Raw genomic sequence first — 26,692 nt, 5'->3', positions numbered from 1 at the left:
TCTAACCTCAGTGGCTGAGTTAATTCCTTACGATTCTGGTTCAGATGACCGTCATAATAAAGCATAGCGTCGTCCTTCCGTGAGTATGAGCCTGCTCCAGCTCCGGAGGGCACAGGTTAGGTCCTGCGCGGAAGGAGACAAGCCTCGGGGAAAGCGCGCATTACTCTGCGGAGTTTTTGCACAAAGTATGCAGTACATTTAGATATTTTTCCAAGGTCTGTCGTTCCTTTGTGCATTATTTTTGTAAAAAAGGGGATTGATGTATAACATGTTTACCGTAACTTTACTGACTGATCATTTTACGGTTTTAAAATGAAGCATTTTCCACGCGCAGGAGGTCTGCTCCTCCTTCAGTAGTGCTGATCTGTCTCCTAGCAACCCCTAATTGTGGGGCCATAAAGACTGGCTGGTCCGGTCTCAAGCCCAACAGTGAAGTTTACGCTGGACACAAGCGCCGTTCAGCTGCGTGTTTTACAGGAAGATTGGAAACGGAGATTCTGGGTTTACCGACACTTACGGAAACACTTGGCCATTTGTGAGCGAATAGACCAACGAGATGCATCTTTAGTTTGGGATTTCACCGCAGGTCTACCCGAACGTGCGCAGTCTTGACGCTTTTAAACTCCGATGGATAGTGAAACAGCTCTCGGCAACTTCCTCGGCGTTACTGAGCATGTGCTCCCGGCCGCCGCCGTCGCCGATAACGCGGACACTCCGCACCTCGCCAGGACACGAGCCCCTCCGCCACCGGACACACGAGAGGGAGAACGCAGCGCGCATCGGACATGGCGCGTGGGGTACCCCAGCAAAGGTGCGAGAGCAGAACAGGTGAGCGCGGGCCTGGGCAGGACGGGCGGGGTAGGTACAGATGGGCCAATCCAGGCTGCGCAGACACTCAAACCCTCTGAGCGCTTTTAGGGAAGTAACTAGTGGAGGCTGTTTCCTCCTTGTTCTCTCTCTCACCCTCCATCCTCCCCTCCACTCCGGTCACTGCTTTCCTTTCTCCTCGAGGTGCTTTCTGTCTGTCCTCTATTTCACTCCATCCCTCCTCCCTCCCTGTCGCCTTATGACCTACAGAAGAGGGGTGTTAGGGACCAGCAGTAATACAGAGTAACATCTGAGTAACGCCCCTGACTCTGAGGATTATGCCCCTGACTCTGGGGGTAATAGATCAATTCCTTTATTTAACTGTTCTGTGCGAACCTCCGCCTCCTGTTCCAGATGCCCCACTCTGACTCCTGCCCTGACGTCCTCACCAACGGGCTCCAGCACATCACCCACGTCCCCTGGGAGGACAGCGTGAGTCACGTGACCTGCGGCGAGGGTGTGGGTGGTTTCCTGAGCCTCCACCAAAGTGGGCGCACGAGACGCTACCACCCTGATGGGCGCCTGCAGGATTCATGCCTCCAGCCGGCCCTGGTGGTGCCGTACGAGGGCCTGACCTCCACCCAGCTGCCCGGGAGGGTGGTGGGCTGGGGGCCAGGGGCAGTGCTCACACTGCTGGACATGGAGCTGGAGCCTGTGGCCCACGCACGGGAGCCCCTGGATGTCAGGGTTTGTCAGGTATGCTGTCTGAATCATCAGGATTGTCACTGAATCATCAGGGTCATTATAGAGTCATCAGGGTCATCAGTGAATCATCAGGGTCATTACTGAATCTACCATGAAGCATGATGTAACACCTAAACTTGCACTGTAGCAGTCAAATTAGTCTATGTAGCAAATGAGAGTATAATTCCTACTTAAACAAACATATGTAAAGTTGTCTTCTCTTTCTCTCTCTGCATGTTTCTAGGCTGTAGCTGGCTCTCTGGACTTGATCACAGCGGGGGCAGGGAACGTGTGTGTGTGGTGTGTGCGTCACATGGTGTGTCGTGTGCGGGTTGTGGAGGGCTTAGGGAGTTGCAGTGTGTTCACGCTGCTGGCGGTGGCCACACCCCTCTTAGCCCCCCGAGTCCTGGCAGCATGCCGGATGTCCATCACACTCGTGGACCTGGCAGAGGGTCGTGTGCTGGAACACAAAAGGAACCTCCATCCAAGGTGTGTGTGTCATAATTTACTTTCACACACCATCATAACAAGCGTTTCTCATTTTCTCACATACAGTATTTCTCACTTTTAGGAACGGCAGCTTGTTACATTCTAACAGATTTGGATAAAGGATCCCACTAATCCTGATGAGTGCTTTATCTTCTCTTTGATAACGGGAAGGACTTACTGATGTGGGGTGCTCCTCTCTCTTTGCAGGGATATCACAGGGTTGGTCTACTGCCCCCTGCTGGAGTCTGTAGTCACTGCATCTACAGACATGACTATCAGAGTGTGGGGGCCAGACTGGGAGCTACGCACAATATTCATGGGTCATACTGGTGTGACTGTCAATCAGCACCACATACCATCCCCCAATACCATTCACCATCACATACTAGCATGTCAAATAATCATTAATTATGCTTTTCAGTTAGCACTACTATTACATTAGCATCAACTCCACTGATAATCCATATTTATTCCTGTAATTTTATAAAGCAGTAAACGAAATGCAGAGTTTAGCTCCACCCCCACTCCTAGAGATCTACCACCCTATAGAGTTTAGCTCCACCCCCACTCCTAGAGATCTACCACCCTATAGAGTTTAGCTCCACCCCCACTCCTGGAGATCTACCACCCTATAGAGCTTAGCTCCACCCCCACTCCTGGAGATCTACTGATATACTGTATAGTTTAGCTCCACCCCCACTCCTGGAGATCTACTGATATACTGTATAGTTTAGCTCCTGCATTGTTGTGAAATCTGCTAGGTGGTAGATCTCCAGCAGCAGTGTTGTGAAGGCTCCTTTTGTGTATGTGTGTATGTGTGTGTTCCAGCTGTGGTCACCTCCCTGTTGCTGTGTCCAGTATCTGGTCTGCTTGTCTCCTCCTCTCTGGATGGGACCGTGCGGTGTTGGAGTCTGGAGGAGGGGGACCAGGTGCAGGTGTCCCTGCCCATCGGCTGTGCCCCTCCCCTGGGCCTGGGTGGACCCAGCACTGACGGCACCTTCTTCTCCTACTCCAGGACCGGGGTCAACTTCTGGACCTTCAGCAGCCTTTGCCAACTCCACTGCAAGCTGGGAGGAGATTCGTCTGGACCTGTCCGTCAAATATTGGCCCCGCCCTCTCACCGGCCCTACCCTGCTCGTGTGCTGTGTGTCCATGGTGACAGTGATGTCACGCTTGTCTCAGCAGAGACGGGGGCTGTGCTTACGGCCTTTAGAGCCAATAGCAGAGTGAGATGTGCTGATTACTGCCTCCTCAAAGAGATCTTATTGGTGCTGACTGAGGAGGGCACAGTGATTAGAGCCAACACACTGACCAATCCTGTGACTGTGCTAGATGAGTGGCACAGGGTGCAGAAAGGGGATTGGTCGAGTAGGAAGAAGCAGGGCATGGTTGAGCCGGCACGCTGTATGGCACTGTACAGTAATATAGCTGACCCACAGGAGGCGCTAGAGGAGTGGATGTCACTGCAGAAGACGAGCAGGAGGAACACGCAGGACAATGGTAGGAACAGGTGGGTTTCAGGACAACCTGCAGGACATACAGAGGGAGGAATGTGTGTATGGAGGGAGGAGTCTGGTTATGAAAGGAGGAGTCTGGGGTCAGTATATGAACCCACTCTCGTCAGTCGTCAGACAGTCCGTAGTCCAGTACTAATCTTAGAGCCATCTATAATAGAACTCAAATATTAACCAAATACAGGAACTGTGATGAAAAATGCTATTCACACACACATTATTTGCATTTAGCAATTATTAGGAAATAAAAATATGTATAAATATTTGTTCAAGCTTCCAGCTGTGTGTGTGTGTCAGGTTTCTGGTTATGCTGGGTCATCATCGTGGGTGTGTCAGTGTGATACAGATGCAGTCTGGGATTGTCCAGTACAGAACCTCAGCCCACAATGGCCAGAACATCAGCAGTGTACAGGCTTATCCAGACAATAGCTGTCTGCTTACAACTGGTACACACACACACACACACACACACACACACAACAGAACGGCTGTCTGCTTACAACTGGTACACACACACACACACACACACACACACACACACACACACACAACAGAACGGCTGTCTGCTTACAACTGGTACACACACACACACACAACAGAACGGCTGTCTGCTTACAACTGGTACACACACACACACACACACACACACACACACACAACAGAACGGCTGTCTGCTTACAACTGGTATACACACACACACACACACACACACACACACACACACACACACACACACCAGACAATGGCTGCTTACAATTGATACACAAACACAAGTTCTAGAGTCCTAAATACACACACACAAACTCTCCTCACCCACCATCACGAAGCATGATAATAGTGATTATGATGATGATGGTGTGTGGGTGTGTGTGTTGCAGGTGAGGATGACTCTGTGTTAGTGTGGAGAGTGTTTCCGTATGCACAGGAGTGTGTGAGTCTGCAGGCCAGTGTGTTCTGTGCTCACACTCCTGTGTGTGAGGCCCTGCTGGACTCTGTGCTGGCCATCTGCATGCAACAGCCCCACAGTGCCACCTACTGCCTGGTTCAATACAACCTGCACACACACACACGCATGGACCACCCGCCAGAGCACGGCCACAGCAGCACGATCACAGGTAAACACACACACACACGCGTGTGCATGGACCACCCACCAGAGCACGGCCACAGCAGCACGATCACAGGTAAACACACACACACACACACGCACGCGCGTGTGTGCATAGACCACCCACCAGAGCACGGCCACAGCAGCACGATCACAGGTAAATACACACACACACACGCGTGTGTGCATGGACCACCCGCCAGAGCACGGCCACAGCAGCACGATCACAGGTAAACACACACACACATGCGCGTGTGCATGGACCAACCGCCAGAGCACGGCCACAGCAGCACAATCACAGGTAAACACACGCACACACACACGTGCGCATGGACCACCCGCCAGAGCACGGCCACAGCAGCACGATCACAGGTAAACACACACACACACACGCATGGACCACCCGCCAGAGCACGGCCGCAGCAGCACGATCATAGGTAAACACACACATGCGCATGGACCACCCGCCAGAGCACGGCCACAGCAACACGATCACAGGTAAACACACACACAGACGCGTGTGCATGGACCACCCACCAGAGCACGGCCACAGCAGCACGATCACAGGTAAACACACACACACACGCGTGTGCATGGACCACCCACCAGAGCACGGCCACAGCAGCACGATCACAGGTAAACACACACACACACACACGCATGGACCACCCGCCAGAGCACGGCCACAGCAGCACGATCACAGGTAAACACACACACACACGCGTGTGCATGGACCACCCGCCAGAGCACAGCCACAGCAGCACGATCACAGGTAAACACACACACACACACACACACGTACGCACGCACGCACGCGTGCATGGATCACCCCCAGAGCACAATCACACCCACATATACACACACGGACCATCCCCAGAGTACAATCACAGATGCATGATCACACACACACATACACACTCAAATGCACACAACTACTCTCATACCTATAGTCATGCATAGGCACATGCTAACAATTTCACACATCCCAGAATAAGTACTGCAGTGCCTTTGTGTGTGTGTGTGTGTGTGTTTGCGCGTGCAGGTTTGTGTGTGTGTCAGAAGCTTCGGGTGTTTGTGTCTTGCAGTCTGGACAGTACTGTGCGCATCTGGGATGAGGAGAACCACCTACTAAGGTCAGAGCTGGTGTGTGTGTGTGTGTTTCAGGACTCTGGAGCTAAGTGTGTGTAAGTATGTGTATGTGTTTCAGGACTCTAGTGTGTGTGTGTTTAGGATACTGGAGTTGAGTGTGGAGTGTGTCCAGTTCAGTGGGGAAAGTGGACAGTTGTTCCTGGGCATGAGAGGAGACCTGCACACACTCAATAACGCACACCTACTGGACAACCAGCTACAGGTACCCCACAAACACACACAAACACACACACACACACACACACCCCTACTGGACCACCAGCTACAGGTAACACACACCCCCATACTGGATCACCAGCTACAGGTAACACACACATACACGCGCGCGCACACACACACACACACACACACACACACACACCCGTACTGGACCAACAGCTACTGGTAACACACACATCTGCACACCTTAACTGGGCAACCAGCTACAGGTAACACACATAAGTACAGTCAGTTACCTTAAATCAGTACAGTGAGTTACCTTCAATCAATACAGTGTGTTAATTTCATTCAGTTTAGTGAGTTACCTTAAATCAATACAGTGAGTTACTTTCATTCTGTTTAGTGAGTTACGTTAAATCAATACAGTGTGTTACCTTCAATCAGTACAGTGAGTTACTTTAAAAATAGGTTAAACACTTCGTATTTGGACAGACTTTGGGTTCAGGTTAAACACTTCGTATTTGGACGGGCGTTGGGTTCAGGTTAAACACTGTTCGTATTTGGACGGGCGTTGGGTTCAGGTTAAACACTATACTCACATCCTGTGACACTTTTTTCTATTATTGTCTTTATTTTCTTTATCAACACTTTATATATTTGATTTCATGCAGTTTGTCTTTTATTAATCATATTTGTTTTATTTTAATCACTTTTTTTCATTTTATTTCTTTAGATTAACTTTCATTTCTTATACAAATAAACGACAATAACTTTACATTTGTAAAGTTTTCTTTGCATTTTGGCCAGAACCCTCCCAAGGTGATAAATCTTGGGGTGTAATTAAGCTTTATTATTTTTCCAGGTCTGTGTATGAAAACGTGCAGAGGAGCAAAAGTGCAACTCCGTCTGCCCCTGCGCTTCCATCTCCCTCATAGCCTCTCTCTGATTCTCTCTTGCTCCCCAGTTTCTGTGTAATGAGGACACAGTGCCTGACCCACCCATTTCCTCTACTAAGACCTATAAACACCAGTAAGAACACACACCCACACACACACCTGCATGCACACAGACTTGGTTTAATTTGAGTGTGTTTTTCACTGCAGGCCTGAGTGGTCTCCCATCTGCAAACTGCACTGTTCTGAAGAAAAGGAGATCAATGATCCAGTGAGTGTGTGTGTGAGTGTTTTACAGCATCTGCACACTTTCATCTGTCTGTTGGTGTGTGTGAGAAATCTCACCTTGTGTGTGCACAGGGTGTAGGAATTTGAGTGTGTGTGTGTGTGTGTGTGTGTGTGTTACAGGATTGGGAGTGTGTGTTGGTACGAGATCGAGACCTACGAGGCCTGCAGAGTGGAGAGACCCAGAGCAGCAGGACGAGGAAGAGCACAAATCAGACCAGGAGAGAGGCCTTCACACGCTACGTAGAGCTACTGTACCGCCAGCCCTTAGGGATTGTTGTAGGAGAACACACATACGCGCACACCTAAAACCAAGAGAAAAATGGTTAAATGGTGGTTAAACCAAGAGGAGATTAAAATGTCAGTGTTTGTGTGTGTGTAGATACCAGAGGATGATTCGTTTGATCTGCTCACTGCACTCTGTTCTCCAAAACCATCTGAACCTCAACCTCTGATCCCTCCACTTCTACAAGACGGCTTCTTCCCTAACCGCAGCCAAGCAACGAAGCGAGATGTAACACACTGCTTACACACAACACACACACACTTAATTATTTCCATATTAATATTTGTGAAGACGTTACCAATTTCATACTAATGTTTTCTTGTTTATTCCCTTATAATCATATACTTTGTACATACAGAAAATCCACTCAGTTCGGATTCTGTGTGCGAGCCAGTGATATCACTCAGACATTTTTAATTGGCTGTTTCCTGTTTCTGCAGGAAGTGAAGTCAGACCACCCTCGTCAAAAAACCCCTGGCTTTGTGCCCAACTCCGTGCTGGCTGGCCGCCTGTGGCCCGATGTGGTCATGGACGAGGTCCCACCCACCAAACCGTGGACACTACAGGCTGACCTTGGGCATGATCTCATGCAGGTGTGTGTGGACGAAGGGGGAACCCCGAAATTGAAACGGCCTCCTCATACGGTATATTCATCATTTAAAAAGACCAATTTTACAAAGTACTTCAGGAAAGGTGAAAAAATGAAGTGCGTTTATCGAATAACACATGCAGGTAGACATTTTTGGTAGTTGCTCACTGCCCCACTCCACCCTACTTCTGCTATTCTGTGGTTACATTGGAGTGTCCTCACCTCAACCCACCTCAGCTATGTGGTTATGTGCTCAGTGGTGTGTCCTTCTGTGTAAACAGAGTTTGTTCATCTTAAACAGAGTGAGATGGATGAGAGGCAGTTTGAGGAGTATGATTCGGGCTCTCCTGTACACCTCCTAGAGACTCCACCCAAACCACAATGTCCTACACCACCTCCAGCTCCAGCCCCACCCCCTGCCCCACCCCAGCCCAAGAAGATGGAATACATGCTGAAGGTGGGTGTCAGACATGCCCATGTATGTGAGTATGTCAATAAGTCTGAAATACTTACAGTGCTGTGGACATGTTTGTGTACGTATTGGTGATTGCATGATCCTCGTGTATGCGTTTGTGAATATATAATCCTTCTCAACTTTTTTGTTACTCATTCTTCTCTCCTTTTATCAGCCACTAAAGCCCCTCCCTCCCATTAAGAAAGACACACCTCCACCACCTCAAACCCTACCTCCATTTCCACCCAAACCTGATACTCCCCCACCTCCTCACCCCTCCTCACCACAGCTGCCCCACTTCCTGTGCCAGTTCCTGCAGGAGCAGTGGTTCTGCACCATGTATCCTGACCGAAGAGTGAGTTACACACACACACATGCGCGCGCACACACACAGGTCAGAGGGCATGCTGTGAAACCCTGTGCTGCTGTGCATGTGTGTGTAGAGTATTCCTGAGACTCTGAGTGCGACTGAGTTCTGTGATCAGCTGCTGGATTTTCTGAAGTGCTGCAGTTTGGAACACAAGTTGTGTGTCCTGAGAGCCATCGTCACCCTACACACACAGGGTCTGCTGGACAACATCCAGCACATCACACATACCCTGCTGGCTTTACACCACACCATCCGCCACAGCAACATGGTAATCTCACACACACACACACACACACACACACACCCTGCTGGCTTTGCACCACACCATGTGCCACAGCAACATGGTAATCATTCTCACACACACACGGCAATCGATGGCCAACCAATCAATCATGACCACCAGCATAAGAAACTGACAATCTGTACGCAACCACAAACACCAACCACTTCAACCACAAACACTGACCATTCTCCTCCAAACTACTACCACCCTCATCCTCTCTGATAGTTGTCTTGATTACATCATCTCAAGCTATCAGGTTTCTAAACAAAACTAATAAATTGTAATTGTAAAGGCAAAAATCTACATCACTTATGATCATTTACGCTGTTACATACTGTGTCCATTACTGAAAGTCCTTTGTCTTTGTGTGTGTGCTGTGCATATTTGCATGCACATGCATGTCTACGTGTGTGTGTGTGTGTGTGCAGATGGATGAGTAGGGTTTTGATGCACGTGTGTGTGTGTATGTGTGTGCACGCAGATGGATAAGGATGGTTTTGCAACAGAGCTGCTGAATTTCTTGGTGTGTGTGAATCCTCACAGCTATGACATCACTGTGGAGCTCCTTACCCTACTGGCCAACAAAGAGCTGCGACTACAGTAAACACCACACACACACGCACGCACCACAAACACAAACACACATAGATACTCCATCATCATCACTAGAAATGAATCAATCAAACATTCATTTTCCTTTAAGGTGTGAGCAGTGTCTCAACCACGTATTCCCCGCCTTCTGTTCTCAGGGGCATTGCCAGGGGCATACTGCAGGCTCTGGGAGTGGACGATGCCCAGCGCTGGATCCTCCCACAGTTGCAGCCTTGGCAGGGGTACCCTCAGCAAACCCTGAGAGAGGCAGCTTACCTCTGGCTTCACAGCTGGGCTGAGCAGTACAGAGTGAGTAGAACCAGTACAGAGACAACAGAACGCAGTACAGAGTGAGTAGAACCCAGCACAGAGACAACAGAACCCAGTACAGTGTGAATAGAACCAGGACAGAGTGAGTAGAACCTAGTACAAAGACAACAATCCAGTACAGAGCGAAGAGAACCCAGTATATAGATGACAGAACCACAGTACAGAGTGAGTAGAATCCAGTACGGAGACAACAGAACCCAGTACAGAAATAACAGAACCTGTTAAAGTGAGAGAGAATGTGTGTGTGTGTGTGTGAGAGAGTGTTTTACTGCCTGCATGTGCATGTTCTGCATGTGAAGATGTGATGCGTGTGTTCACGTGCCAGGTGCTGAAGAGGCCAGCATTAGTGCAGGACGCACACGGCAAGAGTGTGGTGGCACCTGCTGAAGTGCTGTGCTACTTCTGCTGGATACAGAGGGAGGCACAGACGCAACCCCCACCACCGCCACTAGAGGGCAGGAAAGACACCGTGCGCCTCGACACACGGTCACACAGGTGCCTCTGAAACACTTTTCATACAACAGCATACAATAGAACTTTAATACAAAACCACTAAGAACTCTATTCTAGACTCAGGAACTCACTGCTGTTCTGTCTGTAAGATGCCAACCACTGACTACAGCTGAATAAGTCAGGAAGCTCCTAACAGAACTTAATCTTTAAGTTTAGATGGGAGGCAGTCCAGCGTCTGGGTGAGACACACACTATGTCGCGGCTACGGGAACCTCAGGGTGAGAAAAATGAATGTGTCCCCTCACCAGTTCATCAGCACGCCGTCCACACACACACACTAATCTGGAGTCTCCTCACCTCTCTCCTCAGGGCTGGTGTTGCCGCCATTGGTGTCACGGCCGTTCCTGATGGGTTTCACACGTCTGCTCTCTCTGCCCCTCCCCCGTGTAACCCTGTCCTCATTCCCATTCTCACTGGACCCACACTGTCTCAGAGAGGCCTTACCCCAGCGCTACTTCATCCTGGAGCGATCCTACACCCACTACTACAGATGAAGCCCCCTCAGATCCTACACCCACTACTACAGATGAACCCCCGTCAGATCCTACACCCACTACTACAGATGAACCCCCCTCAGATCCTACACCCACTACTACAGATGAACCCCCGTCAGATCCTACACCCACTACTACAGATGAACCCCCCTCAGATCCTACACCCACTACTATATAAACCCTCCCATGAGACATGCCAGCAACACACCATTCCACCATCTTTATCTTTTCATTGCACACTAATGTAGGACTAGGCTCATGAGTCTCTCCCTTACCCAACCTTTAATGTAGGACTACACTCATGAGCCTTTATCCCCTACCCAACCTTTAATGTAGGACTACACTCATGAGCCTTTATCCCCTACCCAACCTTTAATGTAGGACTACACTCATGAGCCTTTATCCCTTACCCAACCTTTAATGTAGGACTACACTCATGAGCCTTTATCCCTTACCCAACCTTTAATGTAGGACTACACTCATGAGCCTTTATCCCTTACCCAACCTTTAATGTAGGACTACACTCATGAGCCTTTATCCCTTACCCAACCTTTAATGTAGGACTACACTCATGAGCCTTTATCCCTTACCCAACCTTTAATGTAGGACTACACTCATGAGCCTGTATCCCTTACCCAACCTTTAATGTAGGACTACACTCATGAGCCTGTATCCCTTACCCAACCTTTAATGTAGGACTACACTCATGAGCCTGTATCCCTTACCCAACCTTTAATGTAGGACTACACTCATGAGCCTGTATCCCTTACCCAACCTTTAATGTAGGACTACACTCATGAGCCTGTATCCCTTACCCAACCTTTAATGTAGGACTACACTCATGAGCCTTTATCCCTTACCCAACCTTTAATGTAGGACTACACTCATGAGCCTTTATCCCTTACCCAGCATTAAATGATCCAGAAGGTCTTGAAGTATCTGCAAGTGTTTCCTATAGCTAATAATTTTCTGTCTGCTAACATTTCTATTCACTTCTCTGTTCAACTGAAACGGCACCATTTCAAAATAAAAAAGCTGCTTATGCACTACTTCCATTCCCAGTTCTAGTTTGTTTCTTCTGATTTCTTTTTTGTGATTTTTACTTTCAGTGTTTTCTAATCTAATATTATGTATATATCCCACTCTGTAAATAGAGCTCAAAATAAAATGTTACCTTTCATAAATTACAGCCTAATATTATAGCTACTGCTTGCGTTAAATTCCAACCCAATATTACCACCACTGCCAGAATTACAGTGGTGATATTAACAACGATATTAGAACCAGTGCCAGGGTTAGTTTAGCTAAATATCAACATTAATAGGGGGAACTGATGAGAAAGTTAGCCATGTTAGCACATTAACAGCCAAGGTTAGTGTGGTGTGGAGAAGTCAATGTGGGTGTGGTGAGGTTATTTAGTAAGGAACAAGAACAGGCAGATGGGTTCAGTAAGGAACCTTGAAACTTAACCCAAATGAACAACTGGCCTTTCTACACGAGTCACACACTTTCTTATCTAAAGCAGTTTGGGTTGTATTTAAAAGAGGAGGAACCCAGTGTTTGCATCCATACCATCCGAGGAATCATCACGTGATAGATTTAACAATCGCACACGTCTGAGTGTGGATTATCTGAGTGAGATGTGTGATATTGGGGCTGGACCCAAACCCTTCATGGTGGGACTGCTCCAGATTCATGGTTGGGCAGCTCTGTGTAAAGAAGAAAAAAACCACAGCAGCAATCCATATTCAAATTGAGATTTTTTTTCAATGTTCAATTTAAAACTTCATCCATTATAAATGATTAAACATGGTCACAGTTAACAAAAACAAACAAATGACTGTTCAGATGTAAATTCATGTCATACAAAGTGCCAGAAACTGAGCACTCGCCACCACACAGTGGTGAGAAATAGTCCACTCTGTAGAAGATGAGGGTGTTCCAGACCTTACGGATGGTGTGAAAGAAAAAAAACCTTTCACAACATTCATAACATCCATTCAATCTGTCAAACACCACAAACAGCTCCACTTCTGTAGATTAAAATTCACTCAATCTGCAAATCAGTATCAAATATATTAATTCTGCAGCTTGAAGTCATGTGTGTTTTATTTAATAGTCATCCCCACTGCTGTATAAAGCCACAGGACAGAGAGAGCGTGGTGCTGAAGGACTCGTCGAGACTCCTGACACAGGTTACTGCCAACATGGTGGGCCTAGCAAAACACACTCCTGCTTCCACCTCTTTGACTCAACATCTGACACACACACTCACAGCTCCTGAGATTAGGCTGATGTAAACATCTCTCAGTAACAGGTATGATGTGACAGATGAGCTTTATCACAGCAGCCAACCATCAGCTGTACTTACATCACTATTAAATTAAAGTTACTATATGACACTTCTGTGTGACAGCGTTCAAAAGGGCTAAAGACTCAAACTAGCCCAACCCAGACGAGTCCCACTGCATGGATGCAGAGGCTGAAGTAAGCAGCTATACTTCATGCTGCTTGGTTTGGTTGCCTTGGTGACGGTGAATGTCCACACGCTGGCAGTGGTTCAGTGTTGATGTGATCGTCAGGCGCGTCACCTGCCACTTTGGTTCTGACATGCTCATGAACCTCCAGATCAGCACCAGTGCAGAGGTCCAACAGAACTGCTAGTGAAGAGACGGGGATGAAGAGCACAGCTCATGCTACTCAAAGTTTCCTCACAACCAATCTCACACACACACACACACACACACACGCACACACACTTAGTAGTCTTCCACTGCCAAGTCAGTGCTATATTTCAGCAGGTCAGAGGTCAACAATAGGTCATCTGAGCGATCTTTCAGTCTCAGCACCTCCTGGAGCTGCATCAGTGTTAGCTCCCTGACCTCAGAGCCCTCCACCAGGGGCCAGTCCAGGAGCTGGGCGCTGGAGGGTGTCGGTGACAGGCCCGGCTCGTACTCCTCCAGGGGGGTGGGGTACAGCAGCAGCTGGAGGGTGGGGATACCCGCTGCTGCACACGCCAGCCTCACCACGCCCGCCCGGGACAGCGGGTTCAGCGCCAGCCTCAGGCTCTTCAGCACCCGACAGCGGGACAGGGAGGGGAGCAGCGCCCCCAGCAGGCCGTCAGACAGGCTGCAGCCGCACAGGGAGAGCTGGGTCAGGCGGCCTTCGCCCTGGGCAAACAGCCTCTGCAGGGACGGGAGAGACGACTCGTCCAGCCTGTTCTCGCTCAGGTCCAGCTCTCTGAGGGACGACGCGTGCTGGCTGCTGGAGAGGTAGGCCAGGTCAGCTGGCGTCAGGCTGAGGTACGGCAGCTCTAGCACCTCTAGAGGCTGCGAGAGGGAACTGCAGTGAGAGAGAGAGAGAAAGAAAATCTATTATTATGACTCATGTATGTACCAGGGGGTTCCTGTAACCTGTGTGTGTGCGCACCGTGCGGCTGTACCTGAGCAGCAGGCGCAGGTGTCCCGGGAGCCGCAGTGCAGTCAGACTCAACCTGCACAGCCTGGTCAGCAAGGCCAGCCCCTGAGACATGTCCTGCAGCACCTCCTGCTGGCCAGGCTGGGAACGCTGCAGGTCCAGGTTGCAGTAGTGCAGCCTGAGTGTGTGAAGGAGGGGGAAAGGTGCAAGTAGAGGCAGCAGCAGGGCCAGGCCAGCCACGCCCAGGCTGGAGTAACGAACGTCCAGTCCCAGTAAGCCTTGCCGGGGCAGCAGGGCCAGCAGGGCCCCGATGGAGGCTGCCGGCAGCTCCTCCACCCGCAGGTAGCGGCAGTGCAGGCGCAGGGGTCCGGGCAAGCTGAGCGCGCCTCGCACGCGCTCCCAGGACCGGGCGTTGATAAAGAGGTCAGCCCTGACCCGCACCACCGCCGCCTGCTGCCAGTCTGGGTCACAGTTCTGCTGCTGGCCTTCACTCCTCCTCTCCAGCTCCATCCTCCTCCTCACCCCCCTCACCATAACATCTTGTGGGGTTAAACCCCCTGGCTCTCGCTGACAGTATGCCTCTCCTCCACATGCCTTCTTCTCTCCCTCTGCTTCATGCTTCTCTCTCTCTGTCCCCCGGTCTCGTTTGACCACGCCATCACCCTCTCTCTCAGACTCCCGCCACCTCTTCCTCTCGCGTTCCCCGTCTCGCCGCTGCCCCCTGGAGGTGGCAGCTCGTGCCTGCAGCAGCATGGAGCAGAGAGCCACTGTGAGGGACCAGCCACCGATAGATTCTTCCAACCGCCCATCCTCCGTGTGCAAGTCACACAGATCCAACACCTGCAGACAACACCTGAGCAGCAGAGAGAGAAAGAGCGAGCGAGAGAGAGATGTGGAAGCTGACTTAGGGATGAGTGTGTTGTATTGCTCATGTTTGTATCCCAAGACTGACATATATTAGTTTTTAAATTAGTTCTTAAAGTACTTTGTTATCCACACAGCGAAACATTACAGTCAAACTGCAGACTACTTTTGGTACTCGATGCAGTGGACTTAAACAAAAGCGTCAGACTGTGAGACCTGGGGCTAGCATGACGGGTATGTCAAAGTATGGACGGTCGACCAACATTCAAAAGCACTAAACAGCCTGTAGTTTAAAACACCACAAAATACCAGTAAATACAAAGAAGGATTATTAACTAGAATCAGGAAGGAACTGATGTCTCCAACACTGTGCGACTTAAACATGCAGCCTACTATGAGCAGGTCCCCTCTTCCCACCCAGAGTCACTGGGACCAACCTGTCAGAAAATGCATGAAAAATACACCCAGGAGCTCTCTGGCAGTCCTAAAGACACGCACCTCTTGTCTGTCAGTCCCCTGACCACCGCCAGCAGCAGAGCCTGGATGCAGAGGCGATTTGGTGGACACTGGTCAGGTTTCCGTCTTCCTCCGACCGCAAGTACCCGCTCGGGCCAGCGCTGGACAAGCTCACCGATGGCTAGAGGTCGACAATGATCGAAAGCTGCTTCCAGCAACGGTCGGTAAAGCTCGCGCGGGACGCAACTCAGCCAAACCGGCGACGACCCATGATCACGGACAACCTCACGTGCGCATAAGCTCACCAGTGAACGAACCATCTTTACAGATGTTGCTGTGGACAGGAAAACAAATAATCAGCTAGCTAGTTAGCTAAGTGAAGACTATACTCGCCATGCCAGGTTAAACGGGCTCAGGTCAACACAGCAGGTCATACTTGGCTGTGCGAGTTATCTGACCCCTCACACTGGAACACCATCTATCTGCTGGGTAGGCGAAACTGCATGTACCACAGGGCTTAGAAGTAACGTGCAGCGGACCTAATAAAAGAACCTACTAATCTACCTAGGATAGCCAGAGCTAATAACCTAACCTACTAATCTACCTAGGATAGCCAGAGCTAATAACCTAACCTACTAATCTACCTAGGATAGCCAGCAGGACAACGATGCTAGGGCACAGCACATTTAGCTACAGCTAGGGTTACAAAAGAGCTGCAACGGAGTAGTGTGAGAAAAAGGACATCTAAAAGCTATCGCTTAAACAATACAGCGAATTATCCGGCTATCCCACTCACTGCTCACACCGTTTGTTAGATTCCTGTCAAAAGCCCTTCTAGGCTGGCGCTGTGATGACGTGGTAAAGTGGCGCTGTTCACAAATAAACGTCGCCGTCTTCTGATGACGTCAATAATATGCGACGTGCTATAAACAGCTGATCGAACGTGACATTCAAAAAAGAGAGATGAACTGGTGTGGTGTGTGAAAAATGTTCCAGGCTATATTTAATGACGCTCAGAAGCATGTTTGTGGTCAGGTTACCTTTCACTGCCTCTGTAAAGCGAGCTAAATGATGGCTCCCTCCTGCAGCTGCTACCACTACATGCACCAAGGCTGTAACCAGGGGCCCCACTTTCCCAACACACCTGGTCCAGTTCATCACTTCACTACCCAAGGACTGAAACAAGCTAAATCTTGAACGACGGCACAACGGCTGTTCTGTGAAAGATTAGAAGCTTATCAGTGTCTCAACAACAGGCTTCATCCATCAGGTTCTGTCATCACTGCTCTGGAGATGGACATGCCATCACCACTGCTCATAAACGCTTACGTGCTCCTGCACAAGCCTAGGCGAGTTTGACATACATGAACACTTACCCCAAACAACATCCCAGTTTACCATAACTCTCAATACCCAATGAATCCCCAAATACACACCTTTACCTAAGAAGGAATTATTTAATAAAATAAATGCCTGAATGTACAGGTAGGTTTTCAGCCTAGCCTTAAATATTGAAACTGTATATGAGTCTTGAACATTTACAGGAAGGTTATTCCTTTTTACTGGGAGCCAGTGTAATGTAGCTAAAATATGAGTAATGTAGACTTTCTAGTTCTAGGAAGAACTCCAGCTACTGCGTTTTGAACTAGCTGGAGCTTGTTTAAGTACTTTGTGGTACAGCCAGATAAGGCATTACAGTTGTCCAATCTTGAAGTGATAAATGCATAGACTAGCTTTTCTGCATCATGTGAGGAGAGTATGTTCCTAATCTTTGCAATGTTCCTGAGGTGGAGAAAGGGGTCCTAGAAAAATTATTTATATGAGTTTTGAACAAGAGACTGGGATTCATAATCATTCCAAGATCTTTAATAGTTAGAGAAGATGTGATTGTGAGACCACTAAGGTTCATTGAGTAATTAGAACCTAGCTGTTTCTGGGCCTAATAGAAGCACCTCTGTTTTGTCAGGATTATATGAGATAAAGTTCCTCAACTTCCAGTGTCTGATGTCCTTTATGCATTCTTCAGTAATACTAAGATGATATATGTTCTCTGGTTTGGCTGAGACACATAGCTGAGTATCATCAGCGTAGCAGTAGAAACTAGCACAGTGTTTACATATAATGTCAACTAGAGGTCGCAAAGAAAAAAGCAAAGGTCCTAGAACAGACCTTGTGCCTCACCATAGTTAACATTGTTATATGCTGAGAAGTCTCCATTTATGTTAACAAACTGGTAGTGACCAGCTAGATAAGATTTAAACCAGGAAAGGCCTGTTCCCCTAATCTAAACAACATTTTTGAGTCTATCTAGTGAAATGTTGTGATCTATGTTGTCAAATTCTGAACTCAGATCAAGCAATTCAAGCAAAGACATAACCCTAGTCAGAACCAAACAACAGGTCATTAACTACTTTAATTAATGCTGTTTCGGTACTGTGATTAGGTCAGGTATGATCTTAACTGCTGAGCTACATCTTTTTGTAGGATTTTAGAAATAAATAATTTGAGATTAGCTTGTAGTTTGACAGCTGACATGGGTCAAGGTTAGATTTTTTTTTAATAGCAAGCAGATTACTGCTAATTTGAATGATTTACATCTACAGCATTAGCTGACACTTATCCAAAGCAATTTACAATTCTGACTGAACACAACTTAAGCAATTGGTTGTTAAGGGTCTTGCTCAGGGGCCCAACAGTGGAAAGTGGCAGGACTTGAACTGGCAATTTTCTGATTTCTATTTAAGAACCTTAACCACTGACTACAACTGCCAATGTTGAGGTATGTAGCCAATGTTCAAGGAGTTTATTAAATTTAGCAAAGGTTCAATTACTTCAGGTAAAATTTCTTTATCAAATCTAGTAAGCAGGTGGAAGATTTTGTCTGTGAGATCAGAGATATTAGTTTGGGCTATTGGATAGGAGTAAAGGATTCTTGAGTCTTTTTTGGCTTGGTTGTTTTGATCTCTAAGTAGCTGCCTGATGTCATGTTAATACTATTAATGTTATCTCTAATGTGCTTAATTTTCTCATTAAAGAAATCCATGTCCTCATTATTACTGTGTGATGTTGTAATCTGAGTTTTTGTGTCAGTTTTATTCCTAGTTAGATGTACAATAATGCTAAATAAAAATCTAGGATTATTTTTATCTTCTATTAGGGTCAAGAGATAAGCAGTTCAAGCAGTAATAAGTGCCTTTCTATAATCTCCTTTCATGTGAGCTGGAAGACTACAAGTTTAGTGTGGCACATTTGCGTTCTATTTTTTGTGTTCTGTTTTAAATTGCGAATTAACATTTACGGCATTTAGCAGATGCTCTTATGCAGAGCAACTTACAAAAGTGCTTTGTCATTTACTCATAGAATATATCCAAGTACAGTACAGTAGGTTAGAGTCCAACATACCAATGAACTAGAATACTGTAGAATACATGTATCAATGCTGATACCTAGAAATACAAAATACATAAGCTCTATCTTAAACAATGATAAGTGCAATAAACAATAAGTGCTAGAGTTTGTTAAACAACATAAACAATACCCTACAATAAGTACTAATTTAGTCAGTCAATATGGGAGCAGGGTCAGTTGTCCTTTAAATATTCTGCAAATAGATGGGTCTTCAGTCCGGACTCTGCTGTCCGGACAGCAAGTGGGAGGTCATTCCACCATCTTGGAGCCAGGACAGAAAATAGGCTCGATGCTTGTTGTCCATGAGACCTGAAGCAAGATATTTCAAGCTGAGCCATACTTGAAATTCGAAGTACTCAAGGTATGGAACGGGCTTTGACCATTGACCTCATGTATGAAGGGGCTGGTCCATTTTTGGCTTTGTAGGTAAGCATCAAGTTTTTAAATCTGATAGAAGTGATACCGGTCTGTAGTTGGCAATGTTGGAGCCGTCAAGTGTGGCTTTCTTGAGGATTGGTACCACCCTGGCGGTTTTGAATGCAGTGTGCACATATCCAGAAGATAAGGAGTTGTTGATGATAACAGAGATGAAAAGAAGCAGATCTCTTGCGATTGTCCAGAATAGAGTGGAAGGAATTGAATCCAGCGAGCATGTAGTTGGATTGCTGGAAGTCAGGAGTTGAAGAATTTCATCTGAGGAGAGAGGAAAAAAAGAAGTCAGAGAGTTGGATGTTCGGGAATGCACATTGGTTGGAAGAGTGGGAACGGAGGAAAAGGACTGGCAGATTGATGCAACCTTCTCCTCAAAGAAGGTGATAAAATCCTCCGGAGTAAGAGATGAGGAAGGAGAGGGAGAGAGGAGGATTAAGGAGAGAAGAAAAAATAGTCAAGAGTTTGCATGTATCAGATGCTGATGATTTGAATTTCTCTCTGTAATAGGATGACTTTGCAGATGTTACTTCCAGTGAGAACTTGGAAAGGAGAGACTTGTATGATCTGAGGTCTGAATCTAGGTGAGATTTCCTCCACCACCTCTCTGCAGTCCTTAGTTCTCTCCTGTGGCAATGAAGTGTTCCTGGTAGCCAAGGGGCAGGTGGTGAGTGCTTAGCAAGTCTAGAGAAGAGAGAGCACAGAAGATTCATTGATGAGGAGAGTGTAGAAATGAAAGAATTTGTAACTATCAGAAGACAGAGAATCAGGGTGAGGAAGGGTGGACAAAATAATAGAAGTAAGGGAAGAGGGAGTTATGGCGTGCAGATTGTAACAGAAGGAGGAGGAACATGTTGGAGAGGACTGGATGGAAAGAGAAGGAAGGGAGAGAGAGAAGGATGGAAAGTGATGGTCTGAGAGGTGGAGGGGGGTGACTGCGATGTCCGATGTTGTGGTGGTATGGGTGAAGATCAGGTCTAAAACATTGCCTGCTTTGTGAGTCGGAGTAGAGTGGTTGAGGGTGAAGTCGAATGCTGTCAACAGTAGAAGGATTGTCTGATGGAAGGTTGAAGTCTCCAAGGAGAATGAGTGAATTTCCTTCAATGGGGAAATGAAGGAAATCAATTCCCCATTGAAGGTACATTATACAGCGAATGTGATCATTATACCATGGCATGAATTTTTTGTCCCTAATTTTTTTTAATTCTTATGTAGATCAGCATCACTGAGTGTGCAGCAGAATAACTGATTCTAAGCATTCAGTTATTTTATCAAGTTACTTGGGGCTTGAGAGGATCCAAGTTGAAATGATTAGTCTGGGATATCTGCAATTGGTCAGGGTTGTCAAAATGAGTCGATTGCAGGTAATCTGACTTTAATAATGATGAAGGGCAATGTAAAGACATTGCTGAAACATAAACAAGTATAATCCAGGTAACAGACAAAGAACAAACAGATCCAACAGGGCACAGGCAAGGGCAAATCCCAAATACAAGCAAACAAGTCCAATAACCAGAATGACTCAGAAACGTAAAACAATCATTTCTAAAAAAACATCAGTAAAAAGCCGCCGTACCTAGAAAACATCTGAGACTCTGTTTGTTGTCTGGGACAGGAAGTGAGCATCTACCTCTTCATCCCAAAATAGTGGTACCAAACTTATTAGCCAGCTGATGTCAAATCCATGTGCCACCAGTGTACCGGATACTGGAGTAGTGGGCGATCTGGGCAGGCATGGGTTTAGCACCAAAGTACTGCTTTTAGCCGAGTCCTCCTGCATAGAGGAGGAGAACTGGTGCCAAGGAATAGGACCCTCTGGACCCAGGCTCTGCCTCTGGATCGCTGCTTCCTTATCTGCCTTTTCCACTTTGAGCTGTAAGGCCCACACACCATTAGTAGCTCCGTCTCATGCTCCTGCCTCTTGACTTCCAGCTCCACTTCCTTCAGTTTCAAAGCCAGCATCAGTGACCACCAGGAAACTGGATGACCTGACGCTCTATGCATGAACCAACCACAGAATCAAGTCTGGATTCCTGACACCAAAAGGACGAGCCCCCAGTTATGTTACGACCCTGTCTAGGCTGGGAGGCAGTAACACAGGGTTTGAGTGGAACAGTGATAATAATGAATAACGGAATGCAAACCAGACAAACAGGTTGATGGCAAAAGTCAAGTGTATTTGCAAGTTTTGGTGTTCAGGTACAGAAATATACAAGAAACTAGTCCAATTGCTTCAGGAGTGGCCCAGGCAAACATACACAAAACCACACTAGAAACACAAAGACAACTGACTAAGCTAACAAAAAGAAACATACAATGACTACAATGACTATAGTGATATAAACACAGATAAATCCACACCCAAACTAAATGGCAGCCACTCCCTACCACCAGTGTGTAGCTACTATATACAGGACAATATATACAAGATACAAGAGACATTTATTAACCAGCAACGAAACCAATAAGGGACAAAGCTTAAGCTCTGAGTTAAGGGGAGAACCCAAAGTCATACACACAAATCTAAGCAACACCAGCAACCACAATCTCTCCTCTTCCTTTTATATGGTCCTCAGCTCACTAGAAAACCTGGCATGGATCTGGATGGGGGACAATGGAGAGTGAGAAGAAAAACCTGGAACACAGGGAAGACAGACACACACAGGTGGACATAACAAATGTATAGCTGTTTAACTGAAGGCCCATAAATAAAACCAAGTATATAATTTGTATTACACAAAAAATTCTTCAGCTCAGTAATCACCTCCTCTGACTCACTGACAGCAGTGTTGCTAGATCACGGCGCTCAAGAAAATAATGTTCTTAATAAACAGAGACACTCTTCCACATAGATTTATGATAATTCCACCAAGTTTCAGAGAAGCCAAATTGCGTAGACAATATACTGCAGCAAAGAGTCAGACTGCTTTGTAAGACTACGTGCGTTTAGCGAAACAGAGAAAAAGAATTGTGGTTTTTTTCACACAGATTTGTAAATGATTTATGTGTGATATTTATAGTTTCTAATTGCATTATTAATAAACTTGTCTGAGAAGTTAATATCAGGGTCTATATTAGAAAATAAATTAAGACGCATATCAGGTTGAAGAGAGAAATGCTGTAGTGCGGTTGTAAAAAGAATGAAAAGCTGTAGCCATGAAAAAGAAGGACTGGGTGGGTCTAGGAAACATGAGCCGTGGTGAACCTCAGACACGTTGGGCTGAGCATTGTGCTTGGCTGGGTGCTGAGGACAAACACGCTGCTTATAACTAAGATGTGCACAGTTACATAAAGGAATGGGGAATCCAGTCAGGGCCCGCAGGGTGCTTCAGTGTGTACGAAGGAAAGGTGACTGTCTCTGGAATCTTCGACCTCGGTCCAGATATTTGCGTCCCTAGCCAGCTATTTTTTTTTTTTTAATGTTTAATTGTCACAAATTCCATATATACATTTTTGTATTGCCTTCATTTAGGCTGTTTTTCATGCATTCTCTCTTTTCCTCATGAAAAAGTATTAAAACAAAGGAATTAAATCTCATCCTTCTTTTTGAACATAAGCCATTTACCTAGTGGTAGAGCCGAAAAACTAAAACCGTGTTCCCCTGTCTTAAAAACCATGGTACTTTTTAAGAGCAGTGAAACTTAATTAAGCCCAACATAGATAATCAATAAAGATAAAACAATAAAAACGATAAAACAATAAAGACAATAACACACAACCATAAAATTAACACAGCGATAAACTAATAAAAAAAACCCTACTAAATTCCCTATAAAAAATTCCCATTATTCTAAAACACATTGTCTCTATTTCCATTCAAAACCATCTTCCTTTCAGGACCAAGGAGGATAAAAAGGGGGGGAGGCCATAACTTCTCCTATGCGGCTCCCCAGCCTCCTATTGTAGTTTCCTGGGGCCAGTGGATATCCTCCCCTTGCTCGCTGTCCCTCTCAGGCTACCTCTTCCCTCAGGGTACATCTACGGGGGCCAAGGTCTGTGGTGGCAGGGACCCCCTGCATGTGGCTCCGGCCCCCTCCTCCGAATGGCTATGTCCGGTGCCCCCTGCAGCGTGAATGTTAGCAGTCTTAATGTGGCATGCAGTGGTACTGTCACATGCTTCCCCACCAACAGATCACGGGAGGTCCATAAGGCGGCTTTCACACTAATAAGGGTGAGCCAGAGTGCCTCAAATTCTTTTGCCGGTAACTTTTCCACACCCTGGCCCACCCCGTTTACCGCTAACCGGTAAACTCGTGGGAGAACCCTCCCCTGCTGCAGGCTCGGGCATTGTAGGGGGCCGATCATGGCCCACAGGTCCCTTGCCACCCTGCACTCCCAGAACACGTGTCTCACTGTGTCTGGTTCACCACACCCCACACGTGGACACGTTGCTGTCGCCGCTATGCCCCGGGAGTGCATCACAGCCATAACCGGGAGAATATCATGCACCGCCATCCAAGCCGATTCCTTGTCTCTGTTTTTGAGGGCCGGGTGAACCGCGCTCTTCCATACTTGCTGGGCCTCCCCTTTTGTGAGCCTAAGTATAGGGCTCACTTCCTCCTGGTCCTGTACACAAACAACAAGCAGTTTTGCATTGGTTAAAACTCTCTCTCCTTCTTTTTCCAAATTATATTTCTTTAAAAACTTTCTAGTAAAATCATATTCTTTTGGCAACGTAAATGACACTGGTGTCCGTAAGTCCACCTTTAATATTCCCAACGTCCTCAGGTAGGACCCCATCCAGAACTGCACCAGCCTTATTTGTGTGTGTGGGGGGGGTTCTGGCATATCTCAGATGCTACGCCACAAACTTGCTCCCCAAAAACAGGTATGGGTCCGGAAGGGTTTTCCCTCCATTCTCCGGCCTCTTCTTCACCACGTCTCTCTTCAGCCTCTCCCACTTGGACCCCCACAGAAAGTAAAACACTGCTCTGTCCAGTTCTGAAAATGTCTTGGGGGACTAAAAACAGAACAAATCAATAAAAGCAAGGGTAAAATAATTGCTTTTATTATTAAAATGTTGCCTTCCAAAGTCATTTGTCTTAATCCCCAAAACCCCAACCGCTTCCTCACTTTCCCTATTATCTCTGTCCAGTTGCCCAGTCCTCCACCCTCTCTGTCAAATTTGACCCCTAAAATTTTTACATTTGTTTCCTTATAGTCTACATCCAAATTTACACATTTCTCTCCCCATGGCCCAAAAATCTGGGCCTCGGACTTCCTCCTATTGAGTTTTGCGCCTGATGCCCTCCCATACCATTCCATTAAATCTAAAGCTCTCTGAGCTGATGAAACGTCCGTACATAAAACCGTCAGGTCGTCCATATACAAAGAACAAGTCGACGTCAGTCCTACTGGCAAGTCCATTCCTTTAATCCATCGATCCCTTCTCAATATCTGTGCCGACATGCCACAAACAGGAGGGGGGATAACAGACATCCCTGTTGTACTCCAGAACGAATACGGATCGCCTTGGTTAGATGCCCATTTACTATAATTCTGCTGTTTATGTCCGTATAAGCAGACCCACCCATTCTAGAAACCTCCCTGGAAAACCCATCTTTTTCAGTACCTGAAACAGATACTGGTGCGAGACCCAATCAAAAGCTTTTTCGAAATCTAAATTTAAGACTAATAACCGAATATTTCTGTCTCTTGCAAACCAGATGGAGTACCGTATTAATATCAGGTTGTCCATGATCCTCCTCCCTGGTACTGCGCAAGCTTGGTCCAGGTGGATGACATCCTCTAGAACTGTTGACATACGTCGTGCTAAAAGTTTACTAAAAGGTTTGCAATCGAAATTTAACAATGTAATTGGCTGTCAGTTCCGTAAATCTGTCTTCTCCCCTTTTTTTTGTGGTAAGGTCATTAGCCCCGTTCTAAAACTGTCAGGAAGTCGGTTGAGTCATTGAAATTCCATAAAAACTATTAACAGATCATTTACTAAAATGTCCCAAAAAGATTTATAAAATTCCATGGGGAGTCCATCCTCTCCCGGTGACTTACCTAGTTTAAAACCTTTCAGACATTCAAAACATTTCTAACACTGTAAATTCTCCGGATTACTCACCTTCTGTTCTAAAAACTCTAAAACCTTCTCCATAACCTGATCCTGCACATCTTTCCCATCATACAATTCTTTATAAAATTCTTCCACTACTTTTAAATTTTCCTCATCCTTCTTTCTTATCCTGTTGTTCTTTTAACTCTGTAATCCAACCCCCTCTTGACATTATTTTCCTAAAGAAATAACGCGTACACTTCTCTCATTCCTCCATCTCTTGTTCCTTACTTCTTAAAATCACCCCTCTGTTAATTGACTCCATCTGATCAGCCATTTCCTTTTTGACTTCTTTAATTTCTTCATTAAAATCCATTCCTTGATTCTCCAAATTAAAATGCCTCCGTAGCCGCTTTTGCAGCCCTCATACGTCTTTTCTGTTTATCTTTCTTTTCTTTTCCTGCTCTCTTAAAAAAGGTCTTTGTCCTTCCTTTCGCCATCGCCCACCACTGTGAATCATAAATCCCGGAGGGTCTACCAGAGGCCAAACTGCTGCCTGCAGGCCCTTTTAGCACTTCCTCATCTCTCACCAGGGAGCAGGTCAGCTTCTACAGCCCTCTCCTGCTGTCACGTCAGTAGGGAATGACAGGGTAAACAATAACAGAGTGATCTGAAGAAAATAACAATCAATCTAGCATCAGTTGGCGGACACTCTAGTAAAAACGTAATCGAGTCGAGAAGCCCTGGTTTTATCACCACTGACCCATGTGAAGCGCTCCTCTCCTGGATACACCTTCTTAAAACAGTCCACTAGATTAAAATCCTTAACTAATCCCTGCAATCGCACTGACGTTATATCTACCTTAGAATCCTCCCCTGCCTTCTTCCTATCCCCTTCGGCTAAAACACAATTAAAATCCCCCCCCCCCAACCCCTACCACTGGGGGGGCTCTTCCTAACATATGGGGCTGCAAATCTTCTAAAAGCTTGTGCCTGTTATTCTTATCCGTATACCCATAAACATTTAAAACTGTAAAATCTTCCCTAAAAAGGTCA

General features: G+C 46.6%; 2 protein-coding genes across 11 annotated transcripts; one reads left to right on the top strand and one right to left on the bottom strand.

The window, feature by feature from the left end:
- The first annotated feature begins 109 nt into the window (after positions 1-109).
- On the top strand, positions 110-12,206 carry wdr97 (WD repeat domain 97). Of its 7 annotated transcripts, none has more exons than XM_081695288.1 (22): positions 110-811; positions 1,222-1,563; positions 1,796-2,040; positions 2,248-2,369; positions 2,869-3,550; positions 3,852-4,000; positions 4,433-4,669; positions 5,705-5,795; positions 5,893-6,013; positions 6,935-6,999; positions 7,074-7,146; positions 7,272-7,427; positions 7,531-7,662; positions 7,875-8,078; positions 8,325-8,480; positions 8,653-8,832; positions 8,921-9,115; positions 9,612-9,730; positions 9,880-10,030; positions 10,377-10,546; positions 10,721-10,782; positions 10,874-12,206. In XM_081695288.1, the coding sequence occupies exons 1-22, from the start codon at positions 674-676 to the stop codon at positions 11,056-11,058; spliced, it is 3,975 nt and encodes a 1,324-aa protein (XP_081551414.1). In that variant the 5' UTR covers positions 110-673; the 3' UTR covers positions 11,059-12,206. The 7 variants fall into 7 exon arrangements, 6 of the variants coding, with proteins under 6 accessions (XP_081551414.1, XP_081551412.1, XP_081551410.1 ...); XM_081695286.1 differs by having other exon boundaries at positions 110-828; positions 3,891-4,000; XM_081695284.1 differs by having other exon boundaries at positions 110-828.
- A 599-nt stretch (positions 12,207-12,805) lies between these two features.
- On the bottom strand, positions 12,806-16,680 carry si:ch73-174h16.4 (leucine-rich repeat-containing protein 14). Of its 4 annotated transcripts, none has more exons than XM_027028247.3 (4): positions 16,601-16,680; positions 15,838-16,129; positions 14,501-15,328; positions 12,806-14,400 (listed from the first exon to the last, which is right to left on the bottom strand). In XM_027028247.3, exons 2-4 carry the CDS (start codon positions 16,113-16,115, stop codon positions 13,818-13,820), a joined length of 1,689 nt encoding a protein of 562 aa, XP_026884048.3. In that variant the 5' UTR covers positions 16,116-16,129; positions 16,601-16,680; the 3' UTR covers positions 12,806-13,817. The 4 variants fall into 4 exon arrangements, with proteins under 4 accessions (XP_026884048.3, XP_081551330.1, XP_081551331.1 ...); XM_081695204.1 differs by having other exon boundaries at positions 16,232-16,675; XM_081695205.1 differs by having other exon boundaries at positions 16,592-16,663.
- Positions 16,681-26,692: the final 10,012 nt, after the last annotated feature.

This window comes from Electrophorus electricus, chromosome 13 (genome assembly GCF_041902795.1).
Source record: "Electrophorus electricus isolate QZ-2024a chromosome 13, ASM4190279v1, whole genome shotgun sequence".
Taxonomy (NCBI): Eukaryota; Metazoa; Chordata; class Actinopteri; order Gymnotiformes; family Gymnotidae; genus Electrophorus; species Electrophorus electricus.
The sequence above is the reverse complement of the archived record's forward strand: the minus strand, read 5'-3'. Positions and strand labels throughout refer to the sequence as shown.

Bases quoted from the DNA above. Each gene is read 5' to 3' on its own strand.
- wdr97 (XM_081695284.1), top strand. From the start codon at position 628: ATGGATAGTGAAACAGCTCTCGGCAACTTCCTCGGCGTTACTGAGCAT. The intron at 3,551-3,851 runs GTGGGTTTCAGG...TGTGTGTGTCAG, and splicing joins CAGGACAATGGTAGGAACAG to GTTTCTGGTTATGCTGGGTC. The intron at 8,079-8,324 runs GTATATTCATCA...CATCTTAAACAG, and splicing joins TGAAACGGCCTCCTCATACG to AGTGAGATGGATGAGAGGCA.
- si:ch73-174h16.4 (XM_027028247.3), bottom strand. From the start codon at position 16,115: ATGGTTCGTTCACTGGTGAGCTTATGCGCACGTGAGGTTGTCCGTGAT. The intron at 15,329-15,837 runs GTGCGTGTCTTT...TCTGCTGCTCAG, and splicing joins AGGGGACTGACAGACAAGAG to GTGTTGTCTGCAGGTGTTGG. The intron at 14,401-14,500 runs GTACAGCCGCAC...CTCTCACTGCAG, and splicing joins CACCTGCGCCTGCTGCTCAG to TTCCCTCTCGCAGCCTCTAG.